The sequence below is a fragment of the Amphiura filiformis genome, chromosome 10 (assembly GCF_039555335.1).
Source record: "Amphiura filiformis chromosome 10, Afil_fr2py, whole genome shotgun sequence".
Classification (NCBI taxonomy): Eukaryota; Metazoa; Echinodermata; class Ophiuroidea; order Amphilepidida; family Amphiuridae; genus Amphiura; species Amphiura filiformis.
This window is the reverse complement of record NC_092637.1, coordinates 67789286-67803055: the sequence shown is the minus strand read 5'-3', so window position 1 is coordinate 67803055 and position 13770 is coordinate 67789286. Positions and strand designations below refer to the sequence as shown.

Genomic DNA, 13770 nt, shown 5'->3' with positions numbered 1-13770 from the left:
CCACTGAATAACCTCCAGATTAATGTTTTTAATATGTATTTTGATATTGACCTCTTGTATGGGTCTTAATCACTTTGGTCATGGCTTTGGCCTCTTTTTGTCCCGTGCCCATTTGTTTTTCTCTCGTGCATTGTCAAAGAGTGAACCATTTAATTGGCGAAACAGAGTTCTTCTTAGGAGTCATCAAATCAAAACTGATAGCAAACTGAGAAAGACAAAAAACTAATATTCAAAATGTAGTATGGTTAACATCCATACGTGAGCAGTCAACGATGAGATTGCAATTTACGTATTATAGAAAGTTATCTGCGATGTTTTTGGATATGGAAATGAACAATTATGATCAAATTGGTCAATTTTTGATTGTTGATAGTGCAGTGAGGCAAGCTTTTTTGTAGAGAAAATAATGGATTGTACCTTATTATTTTAAGGAACTTGTTTTGGCTGGGGTACAAAGCTCAGTGATAACCACTGGTTTCCAGTTTGGATCAAGGGTCAAACAAAATACCTCAAAGTACGTAACAAATACATAACATAACATATCATTATTGACAATTTTCCAAAACTAGAGTTCACTGTGTAAAAATTGTCATTAAAGGAAATTCAGTCGCAAACACCAAATATGGTAAATCTACTAATAATGTGATAGCTCACTTCATCAATACTTTGCACAAAAGGGAAAGCTCAAATTCACCAACATTCAATATTGTTCATTGTTTTGACATTCGACATTCAAAATGAATGAGGATAGTTGTATTCGGCGAACATAGAGATATATACAAATGAGCCCAACAATGGCAAACCCGAGAGGAATCTGATAAAGACAAAATTTGACACTCAATACGAAGTAAGGATAAGGGTATACTAGGAGACAAAAATCTGTGATCGGGTGAAAAATCGGTGGAAATCTGTGATCCAACACAGACTGATTGTTCAACCAGTCACACATTTTCCTCAGAAAAAAATACGCAGAATTCGGCAACCATTGTTAACATCCACACCCGAGCAGTGTACGATAAGATTTTACAGAGAAAGTTATTTGTTATGTTTTGTATACAAATTGTGATTAAATTGGTCTATTTATGATTGCTGATTGTTCGGTGGAACAGTCAGACAAATTATTTTGTTTATCTGACTGTAACATAAAATAAATTGGCAAGTGGTGAAATTAAAGAACCTTTAATATGCCCAATAATTATGATTGTTATGCTTTATGAACAAGTTGACGTCACTTAGCAACAATGAAACAAAACAGTCCGTATCCAGGCACCATGACCATGGACCATATTCAATGAACCGTGACAAGTTTTGTCATTATTGGTATATATGTACTGGGTGTTGTAGATTAGGAAAATGGCGTCGTAATAAGAATCTGTTGTTATGCGCCCATTGGGTATCAGTAGGTTATCCCAGAAAGGATTTGATATTTCAGTTAATTGGTCCGATTTTTGTTCAGATTCAGGTCTTTCTCCTACCGTTAAGCTTGTACCAGTCGCCTCCGCCAGAGTATTAAAATTGCAACTGAACTTAAGGGAGTGTTCATAAAGAATTTGGTAGTAGTGGGGGTGGTTGGATAATATGAAGGGAGTTTGAAAACTTTAGGAGGAATGTAACTCTTTAACAGTCCAGAGGGGAGGATAGGACTTCTTAAATTAGCATTACCGTTAACCACACATTGTCCGAATAAGTAGGGTCTGAGTGTTGTAGCCAATTTCAGTAATTTGTTCCACACATTTTGGAAGCCGGTCAATGATTTTGCAATTCACCCCCCCCCCCCCACCCCCTGGACATTGTGTTATATTACCGACCTGGTCAGCACAATCTACTGGGCAAAAAACCAAGCCCTACGAATACTTTTTAGCCTGGAATATGCATCTTGAATTGAGGCTGAACATATTGACAAATTTAGAAATTGACCAATTTCACCTTGATTTTGGTAGTGAACGTTTTGCAATTCTAACAATAAAACCGAACCCATCGGAAGATTTTTACCTATACCCTTTGACAACTCTCACAACTGCCTCCTGGTACTCCGCCGGTGTTCGAATAACACTAGACCTGTGGCCTCTGTCAACTATAAGTTATTGCAGACCTACAAAAGCGGGTGGTCTTATATTTGTTTCTTCTTAGCGGAGGGAGATTTATTTCAATTTCCCGTTATGAGCAAACGTGGTTTAAAGCTGATCTCAGTAGGGTTAGGACAAATTATTTATCAACTACCCCTAAATAACCGTTTATGCATAATGTTATGTTTTATGTGTATAGTGACGTCGCTTAGCAACAAAGAAACAAAACAATAAGTCACCAAGCACCATGACAATAGATATGACCCCATGAACCAGGAACAACCTTAGTCAGTATTGTTATATATTCGTTACCAGACTAGATTGGAAGCACCCCATTTAATACTAAGTCTATTAAAAGTACTAAATTGATCATTTCAACCAACTGCATAATTCTGTAAGTCATAATGGCAATATCTACGATGAAGTTTACGATCGTTGTCTCTACTATCATGGCAACATTCGTTGGCAGCAATTGTCAAACAACAGATGTTTCTCCAGGATTTCAAGATGGCAACTCTCTACTACAAAATGTAACCAATACTTCAGCTACTAACAGTGCAGATGACATGGCATCTGTGCTGCCTGAAATCATTCTGCTCTTGAAAATTCAATGGACGAAAGAAAATGAATACCGAAATAACACAATTGAAGTGCTTCAACGTCAGCTTGAGGTCCAGCAATATAATCATGATGAGACAAAGACCAGACTCGACGATCAGCATCGCACATTGAATCAGATAGCAGATACTCAATCACAGATGGCGGATACTTTCAGTCAAGTTGTGACTTTATTGCAAAATATGACGTCGACTATGAATTCTATGGTGTCTGTTCTAGAGAACCAACAAGCAGATGTTAAGAACATTTCTCATTCATTACCGATTGTACTGGACCAGCAAGCAACTGAGATAGAACTGTTAAACCAACAACTGATGTCCATGAAGAATTGTTGTTTGCAAAATATTGTCAATGATTATGAAGGCCATGTAACAACGGCGGAAATGAGCACTGAAGAAGCTGTAATGAGCTCTGACGAAGCTGCAATGACTCCCGATAATAGACCAGGTAATACAGTACTTACATTCAGTCACATAGAGACGCGATTTGTTATAGGAATTTAGATATATGATATTTGAAACCTTAACTTATAAATAAATAAGCGTACTTTTTTCAAGAGTTTCTTGTGAGTTGAACACAGCTTGTCATATGGTTCGATATTGTTCACATTCTGCACTTTCAATTTCTACTCGGTTCTGTTTCCAAAAGTGTAGTGCGTAAAATAGTGAGGTTCAAATGCATTGTTATGTAAGTGTTACCCCCAAATATTGACATTAACGTAGCAGTATAAACACTGCATTACTTAGAACATGTCAACAAAATGCAACGTCATATTTACTGTGTAAAATAGTTGTTACGTTGATATTTGATATCACTATTAAACAAAAATGTTGCATCTTATGCTGTTTGTATTTAAATTTATATTCTTGAAATTTTATATTTTATATAGAAACAATAAACCATTGTTTTGAAGTGGTTGTTTTCATCATCAAAAAGTCAATTTCAAAGACAAAAATTAATGTTCTTTTTTGAAACTTTTGCTATTCACATGTCAGTATAAAATGCGTGTTCTTTCCATTGTATTATGATAATCGGTGGAACAATCTGCATTCCTACATTAATTTACATTTCTCTCCTGACTTAACCTTCTATTACCCAATCGGGATATATATTCTGATGATATTATATATGGTAAGACAATCACAAGTGCAAAGCTCGAAAGACGTGATTGCTCTCGGTGCAAAAACAAAAAGACGCCTAAAAACGATAGACAAGGACGGGTGTAAACGGCAGACTGTCACAGCATTTAATGTTATAATTTAAATATCGCAACCTCTTATATTATTTTTATTTTCTATAATGCAAAAACAAAAAGACGCCTAAAAACGATACACAAGGACGGGTGTAAACGGCAGACTGACACAGCATTTAATGTTATAATTTAAATATCGCAACCTCTTATATTATTTTTATTTTCTATAATGTTTTCATTTGATATAATAACAATGAAAACGATGGCTATGAATGAATCATTCACTACGCAAAAACTCTGAGGTACCACTGATTTGTCTACCACCACGGATTTGACAGTAACAACTGAGCCAGATACATAATCGTATGCAAAGCGTAGTATTATAATGTAATACAATCTGTGTTAGGCTATCTGATTTAATAAGCTTGTTCTCTAATTTAGGTCCAACAATAATGAAAATGACCACTACGTCCAAACCATTCACTACAGCAGGACAATTAGGTACCACTGAGTCATCTACAGCAACGGGTTCATCAGTGACAACTGTCCAAGGTACATAATTATTGTACTCCCCCGTTGAAATGTTTTTCTGCAGTAACAAATGTTGAATTTTTAGTAAATAATACTAACTTGAAACCTATATATTTACTCCAATATCATTTATAATAACTTTAATCAGTTTTAATCAACTTTTCAACATCAAAACATTGCTGGAAAATAAGGAAACAAACTTTCTTCTGATCTCATGAAAAACCTGTACAAAATCCCCATAGGAAAAGTGGCGGCGCTGTGCTTAATTAGCTATAATTATGACGTCAGTCCTCGACGACCATCATAACAAGAAATGACGCTCGGGGTATTTGAACTCTTTTTTAAAACATGTGATGCATAACAAATGTTCAATTGAATTGTGATACTAGAGGAATAAAGGTATCCCACGATTACAACGGATTAGTAATTGTTATGCGATTATGTTATTTGCCACGATCCAAAAGAGGTAACTTCCATACAGTTAATATCATGCAGCCTCACTACAGGGATTTCCTATCTAGCAGCGCATTATAGTTTAATTTCGACTTCCAAAATTGTTCAGTTTTAACATCAGATCAGGCTCAAAATGCCAAAAATTACCGAAGGGAATGATAGACGCATATCATAGTGAAGGAAAATCTAACCGTGCAATTGCAAGATTATTGAATATGGAAGAGGGATATGTTCGATATAATTTGAGAAAAAAGGAGATTCATGGCTCAATGGACAATCGCCCGAAATCTGGACGGCCGAAAACACCAAGATAATAATAACAACCGAACCCAAATAGCGTTTGTATCAAATATTGTTGATGATGACGTGACCAGCAGTGCAGTCGGGATAACTGCAAGTTGATCATGATAACTTTTTGATAGCAACAGGGTATTGACGTCATAATGAGCCTCATTAAACAGTGCCGCCACTTTTTTAAATGGAATTTTACTGTGTGATTTTCCAAAGAATAAGGGTATTTTTTCTTTGTTAATTTTTTTAAGAAATGATGGTTCCAGGTTCCTGCAATTATGACCATTATTTATTAAAGGGTTTATATTTTAGTGACAGTTATGTTTGATACGTTTTCCATTTGTAGTATCATTACAATTTAACATTTTCTGCGGTTATAGGGAGTGCGGAAAGACATTTCAATGCGAGAGTATCATTTTAATGTAATGATTTACTGGTTTATTACTTACTGATTTACGACTAAAGATATATATAGGTTCAACCGCGTTAAGTATACAACGTTTCCTGATCTCCCGTTAGTGTACGAGTACATGGTAATCAGGATCCAGGATGATGGGGGGAGGCGGATGTATGTGTATGTCGGCACTTCCAAACTCTACATGGCTTCGTCTCATCTCTTGCATCGCTGGCGCAGTATAATGGGTCTCCAGTTAAATGTCTTGCGTTAGGATGTCAACATAGATTATTTGACATAATCTGCGCATGTGTTTAATATGTCGTCTGTTGATTTGTTATGCTTGTTCTTTGTTTTAGGTTCAACCACAACGGCAGGACAATTAGGTACCACTGATTCATCTACGACAGCGGGTTTTTTAGTGACAACTGAACCAGGTACATAATTATTGTATATCAAGCTTCATTCCTAATGAAATGTTTTACTGTTTTATTGCTTTATTGATTAACGACTATGAATTATTATTAAGGTTGAAAAGCGTTAAGGCGGCAATCTACTTCTTCTTCTTCTTCTTTTCTTCTTCTTCTTCTTCTTCTTCTTCTTCTTCTTCTTCTTCTTCTTCTTCTTCGTCTTCTTCTTCTTCTTCTTCTTCTTTTCTTCTTCTTCTTCTTCTTCTTCTTCTTCTTCGTCTTCTTCTTCTTCTTCTTCTTCTTCTTCTTCTTCTTCTTCTTCTTCTTCTTCTTCTTCTTCTTCTTCTTCTTCTTCTTCTTCTTCTTCTTCTTCTTCTTCTTCTTCTTCTTCTTCTTCTTCTTCTTCTTCTTCGTCTTCTTCTTCTTCTTCTTCTTCTTCTTCTTCTTCTTCTTATTTTACACAATCTGCGCATATTTTTGATATGTTGTATGTTGATTTGTTATGCTTGTTCTCTAATTTAGGTCAAACCACAATGAAAATGGCGACTACGACAGAACCATTCAATACGGCAGAACAATTGGGTACCACTACAACAACTGATTTTTCAGTCACAACTGAGCCAGGTACATTGTATACCAAGCTGTATTACTTATTGATTAACGACTATAAATACAGATAGAGTTATGGTACAAATGTTATACGCAATACGATCAGTAATATCTTTGCTAAATGAAGAAGTTGGTTTCTTTACTAGCTTGGGTTCGAAAGTTATGTCCGATTAACTAAATCGTCCAGAAAACGTGTTGGGCCACTTTTGCCATGTTGGCACACAATCAAGTTTGCACCGCGTAAAACGCTTACCGTGCATTAAATATCAAAGAACTGACACAAAAGAACAATAAGTGGTTTTTCCTCTTATAGTTAACATGTACTAAATAATAATATGATATTTCTTTAAAATTTGTAAATGAAGTCATTATATTTCTTTCACATTATCCTATAAATAAAGTAATTTCTCCAATCGGCATTGGAAGTTTGCAATGCATTGTGGGACAGTTTTTGCAGTTTTAGGACACTTTGTCCTTTGACTTATCGGGAAAATTGCTGTAATTATTAATAATTTATTTATTATTGTCATAATGTTATCATTAAAAATATTTAAATTATTTATTTATTTAATAATAATGTTTTTAAGTTTGTTTTATTCTAGTAACACGTTTTAAATTATATTTTGTACGCACAAAACCCGAATTTGTCTGAATTTGCCAGATAGGTCAAAGGGCAAAGTGTCCTAAAAAAACCGGAAGTTACAATAGCGATTTGGCTTATTTCTCATATCCCTGAGATATCATCATTGGTAAAAGGAAGAATAGTTTTTTCATCCATAAGTACAAAACAAACGGTAAGAAAAGTTTTGAAATTAAGTTCCGCTGGGCTTCTTGCTGTTCTGGGCGACCACTATTGCCAGCATTTCTGTTGGTACTCTTACCAAATTCTACATACTACTCATGGCTTGATGGAAGACGTGAGTTTGGGAAATGAGCTACAAACAATCTTGTAATTTCAGCTTGACTCCATGTGATACAGTATGCCACAAACATAACGTGAATTGGGGTTGACGTTGTGGAGCTGCAGCCATGATTCCTAGTAAATGAGGTTGTTATGTCAGTGCTTAGTTGTGACTTTCAAAAACTAAAGATTTCTATTATGTAATAATTTCTACCATTTCGAATACCCCATTGTTTAAAACTACCTATCATCAGAGCACCGACCAACTGGTCCATGGTTCAACTCTATTTAGTAACTTCTGTCACACACAGACAAAAGTGGCCCAAGCGGTTTTAAGACTAGGTTACAAAATTGACCATATCTTCACTTGTATACCATCGATTTTATTGGAACAAAGCTTATCTGGTGGCTAAAGAAATTATCTTGATATACATATAAATATCAAACCAAAAAAGTAAGCGGCATACTTAATGTATATAATTAATGTGTAATTGTATTTTCCAAATTATATAAATTTTACTGTTACACCCTGCATACCTGGATCAATGGTTGTAGCGGGAGGTGGGGTATGTGTAGGTCGGCACTTCAAAATTGTCTTGGCCCTTTGAAATTGCTTACATGCATAAAGTGGGCTTGATCTCCCTAAAATTGACTCTATGGTTCTTTTGAAAAGTTTAGCATAACAACGACGGCTCTCCAAAGCTTCAACTCTTGCATCGCTGGCGCAGTATGTTAAGTCTCCCGTCAAATGTCTTGCGTTACGATGTCAACATAGGCATTGATAAGTGTAGGCCTTTATTATTATTATTTGACACAATATGCGCAAAAGGACAGTTAGGTACCACTAACTCGTCTTCAATGGAAGATGTGTGATTTTCCAAAAAATAAGGGTATTTTTCTTTCTTTATTTTTGTAATAAATGATTCTTCAGTGACAACTGAGCCAGGTACATAATTATTGTATACCAAGCTAATTCCTAATGTAATGTTTTACTGGGATATTACGTACTGATTTTTCAGCAAACACAAAAAAGTTTTAAAACGTTTTAAATAAGTTATATTTTGGCTTTTGGTTTACATAAAAACGTTTCAATAACATTAAAATGTCTGGTTATATAAAGGTCATGAAAACGTTTTGTATGAAAACACACTACAACAATATTTTTCAAATGTTTTCAAAAATGTTATTGTAAACTATTTTTGCAAACATTTTTGCCAAATATTTTGTCAACACTTAAATAACATTATGTTAAAATATTTGCACTTAGCAAACACAGAAATGTTCTTAAAATGTTTTGGTTTTTTTCAAAACGTTTTAATAACATTTAAATAACATGAAATCGTTTTTAAAACGTTATTGCAAATATTTTGGGCAAACATTTTTTCGCAAAATATTTTTTCAACCCCCAAATAACATTCTGTTTAGAATGTTTTGTATCAAGTTTTCAAAAATGGAATGTTATTAAAACGTTTTATACCCTTCATATAACCCGACATTTAAACGTTTTCTCTAAAACATTTTTTGTTTGCTGAGCAGTAGATTATCAAAAAATGCTTTTTAATGTTATGAAAACGTTTTATACCCTTAATATACCCTTTATATAACCCGGCATTTAAACGTTTTCTGACAACCTTTTATAACCTTTTGCGAATGATGTCGAAAACGTTTTGTGTTTGCTGGGTTACGACTATAAATACATTTACTTAGTTAGTGTTCAAAAGGAATAGTCGTCGTTCCACCCCTTATATACCTGGATCCAGGATTGTTGTGGGAGGGTGGGGTATGTGAGGTCGGTACTTCAAAATTATTTTTGTCCTTAAAAATGCTTACATGCAAATAGTGACTTAACCTCCCTATAAATTGACGATGGGGCTATTCTGAAAAGTTTACATAAAAACGACAGCTCTCCATAGCTTCATCTCTTGCATCGCTGGCTCAGTGTCATAAGTCTCCAGTCAAATGTCTTGCATTACGATGTCAACATAGATTAGTGTTGGCCTTTATTATAAATATTTGACACAATATGCGAATGTTTTTGATATGTTGTATGTTGAATTGTTATGCTTGTTCTCTAATTCAGGTCCAACCACAATGAAAATGACCACTACGTCCAAGCCATTCACTACAGCAGAACAATTAGGTACCACTGAGTCATCTACAACAACGGATTCTTCAGTGACAACTGAGCCAGGTACATAATTATTGTATACCAAGTTAATTCCTAATGTAATGTTTTCTGGGTTATTATTTATCTATTTACGACTATAAATACATTTACTTTGAAAAGCGTTAAGTGTGTAATGTCTCCTGCTCTCTAGTTAGTGTTCAAAAGGAATAGTCGTCGTTCCACCCCTTATACAGTAAGCCAAAAAATTAAGGTACCAGTTGCGTTCACCCCTGTATATCCTAAATAAAAACAAATATGAAAATTAAAACAAGCCGCCAATACCTGTACTCTTTAGCTCGGATTTAAGACCTTATTTGTTAAAATTCGTTGAGAATTAAAGATGCGGTGATCTAAAACCTAATGAAAAAACGAAATCAAAAGTTGCAATGTTGTGTTCTAATCAATGAAAGAACGACGCTAGTGTCAACGTGCTAATCAATGGAAGCACGGCGCTACGTCTTCTTGGTCGCGGACGGTAGGGCATGCAATGCAGCAAACTGCAACTTTTAAATTGACATCTTCGTTGGGTATTTGGATCGTCATGTCTTTATTTCTTGCACAATTTCAACAAATGAGGTCTTAATTTCGAACTAAAAGATGCAGCTATTGACTTGTGGTTCCAATTAAGACATATCTGTCATTGTTTGGGATATACAAGGGGTGAACATAACTTGTACCTTAATTATTTGGCTTACTGTATACCTGGATCAAGGATTGTTGTGGGAGGGTGGGGTATGTGAGGTCGGTACTTCAAAATTATGTTTGTCCTTAAAAATGCTTACATGCATATAGTGGACGTAACCTCCCTATAAATTGACGGTGGGGCTATTCTGAAAAGTTTACATAAAAACGACGGCTCTCCATAGCTTCATCTCTTGCATCGCTGGCGCAGTGTCATAAGTCTCCAGTCAAATGTCGTGCGTTACGATGTCAACATAGATTAGTGTTGGCCTTTATTATAAATATTTGACACAATATGCGCATGTTTTTGATATGTTGTATGTTGATTTGTTATGCTTGTTCTCTAATTCAGGTCCAACTACAATGAAAATGACCACTACGTCCAAACCATTCACTACAGCAGAACAATTAGGTACCACTGAGTCATCTACAACAACGGATTCTTCAGTGACAACTGAACCAGGTACATAATTTGTATACAAAGCTTCGTTTCTAATGTAATGTTTTACTGGGTTATTACTTATTGATTTACGACTATAAATATATTATGGTTAAAAAGAGTTAAGTGTGCAATGTCTAATGCTCTCCCGATATTGTTCAAAAGGAGTAGTCGTCGTCCCCCTTACATACCTGGATCCAGAATTGTTTTTGCCTTTAAAAATGCTTACATGCATACAGTGGACTTAACCTCCCTATAAGTTGACGGCGGGCTGCTTTAAAAGTTTACATAGAAATGAAGGTTCTCCATAGCTTCTAAAACATAAATTTAGATTAGTGCAGCTCTGTCTGGTTTTCCTTTCCCGTGCTTTGGGTTCCAGTGGTCCAGTTTAGATACAGGTTCAGTCTTGTTTCTGCAGCAGTAACCAGCGAACAGTGTCCTTCTTTGTGTCTGATTTTCTCTGTCAACATTGAAAGATCTGCATACAATTACCAGGGCTACGACACTGAAAAATTTGCATAGCAAAATGACCCGTCTCCTCCGTAGCCAATTTGGTTTCGCTCCATCGAAATCAAGCTGGCCACGGAAGAGACTACCCTCCTTTGTGTTTGTTCATTTGTGTATGGAGAGCCATTCTTGGAGTCTATAATGACTTAGGGTACGCTCTCAGCTAGAGTCCGACGCTGCATTGTACTAGAAATACCTTTTCTGTAAAATCGCTGTAGAGCCAACCGGGAACACGTATTCATTTTGAAAATATAGCATTAAAATTAGTATCACCCTTGTGGCCCCCGTGCAGTGGAAAACCTTAATTCTTTCATTAAAAAGAAATGAAAATTAAAAAAAACACGGATCCACCTGGGCACCTATAAAATGGGCACATCAATTTGTCTCAAATATGAATGAATTTTAAGAAAATACGGGATATGATGAACCATTGACTTGACGCCATGATAGTAGGATCTATTAGTCGTTTTATATACAATGTATATACCGTATTGTCATAATACCAATACCGTAAAATTCCGTCAACAAGCATATATATGCCTCTAAACGAGGTTTTTTTGACACAAGAGACAAGAGGCAGACACTCTCAACAAAAACGTTATTTGGAGTTTGAACAACTATATTACTGATAAAGGCGGCTGTACAAACATGTATATTAATTGCAATGTTTTTGAGAAAGGTATTGGCCTTTCATATCTTTCGTTAAAAAAAAACACGTAAATGTGCAGTTCATATGTGAGTGGACGCGGCGAATCAGCCGTAAACTCGGCAAATTGTATTTTGAGTTAAAGTGTCAAATGTATGTGAAGGTCGTATTCATAGGTGTATCAATTCGTTGCGACAAGTATCTTATCAAACGCTGTTTAAATCAATCAATAATACTACTGCTGAAGAGGATAATAAGCTTCTACCTATTTCTATAGAATAGTTCTTGTCTTTGTTTGCTTTGGCTAAATCCTGTTCAAGTGGTAGATAACAAAGCATTGTATTTTATCTAGGTATGTATAATCAACAATGAACAATGAGAGGATATTTCTGAGCCTCGTTGACTTGGGTATTATTTGAAATGACCGCCAATTATGACTGTTGGATATTTATTACCAGAAATGTAGAAAAAGAGACACTTGTAGAACCGATAAAAAATACAATTTTGTCGAAGGAACAGAGTTCAACAAATCATAACCCCGCTTTTGGATATCGTTTGAAGTCAAATGATATACCATTTTAAAGCTTATGGTGTATATTTTCTAAACACGAAATAAAACAAAATTGACCGGGGCCGACTTTACGGCTGATTCGCCGCGTCCAGTCACATATGCACAAACGAATACTTCTCTTTATGATATTCAGGTTTTTGTACACCACGTATAACATGCTACATAGGAGGTCATACGTGTTGACCTTCATCTATTGTATTTGTTCATTTGTGTATGGAGAGGAGAAGCGCCATTAAACGCCATTAAAACTCCATCAGTATTAGGGCGTAGTTCAGTGAACTCACCGGATTGCTATTCCACGTTCTTTGATAATACAGATAATAGAGAGATTGCGATTTCTAAACGTAGACATCGGACGTACGTTGATCTATTCAAAACCACTCTCCTGTATCGAAGCGAGGTCACGTATTTAGCTATTTTTGAAAATATTCCACGTGCGAAATCGACGTAGATACATCGTTGAAAATGCACAAAATTCGTCCATTCCACAATATGTTAAAGACAGTCAAAGATAATGAACATACGAAGGAAAGTCTAATTATTATTATGATCCTTTTTGTTAGTAACAAATCATTATAATAAAGGTACAACGATGTGTTAAAAATGGACTAAATTTAAACGCAATATTTATACGCAGAGATTGTCTATTGAAATGTGTGTGATACTTTGCGTATAAAAAATCACCTTGCGATTTGACATTTTGGACTCAACGTAGCATTAAAACGTACGTTCCACCATGGTTCCACGTGGAAATAGGCTGATTTTACCTCGAGTCTAGGTAAAGGAAACGTAGAGAACGAGTGTTTCTCTACAAATGTTATAGTCAAAATATCATGTGTTTTTTGTATAGCTGAGGGATGGTGCAATAACTTTGTGTATCCCCGAGGTGGTGAAGTATTATATGGGGTGGGGAGGGGGGGGGCAAAGATTGGTCGGCAGGGCAAAAGGGGGGGGGCAAGCATTTTTTTGCAGGTCGAAAGTTGGAACACGTTCAAATATGCACAATTCCTGATCGGTTATTTATTTATTTATTTATTTATTTGTCTGGCGCTCTAGCTGAAATACAGCAAGATAATGTAAGACAGTAAATGTAAACCTGTATCAGAGAGTTGATATTCTTGAGAGGGCACTCTATTCACGTGGTTTCTTTTCCAACGCTAAAAGATCACGAATTTTGGTGGTTTGCAAATGAAAAGTGTCCGCACTATCGATTGATTACGTAACTGTTATGAATAATTTATTAGGTTTTTCAATGCAATAGCCTCGACCCATTAATACATATTATCTGTATTAT

At 35.5% G+C, this 13770-nt stretch overlaps 1 protein-coding gene across 1 annotated transcript in view; it reads left to right on the top strand.

Moving 5' to 3' along the window:
• The first annotated feature begins 2295 nt into the window (after positions 1-2295).
• LOC140163202 (uncharacterized) overlaps positions 2296-13770 on the top strand; it is a 155810-nt gene continuing 144335 nt past the window's right edge. Inside the window, exons 1-6 of the mRNA XM_072186601.1 lie at positions 2296-3131; positions 4318-4428; positions 5905-5982; positions 6478-6579; positions 9546-9656; positions 10666-10776. Of these exons, the coding sequence (XP_072042702.1) occupies positions 2471-3131; positions 4318-4428; positions 5905-5982; positions 6478-6579; positions 9546-9656; positions 10666-10776 (1174 nt within the window). The 5' untranslated portion in view covers positions 2296-2470. The remainder of the gene's footprint in view (positions 3132-4317; positions 4429-5904; positions 5983-6477; positions 6580-9545; positions 9657-10665; positions 10777-13770) is intronic.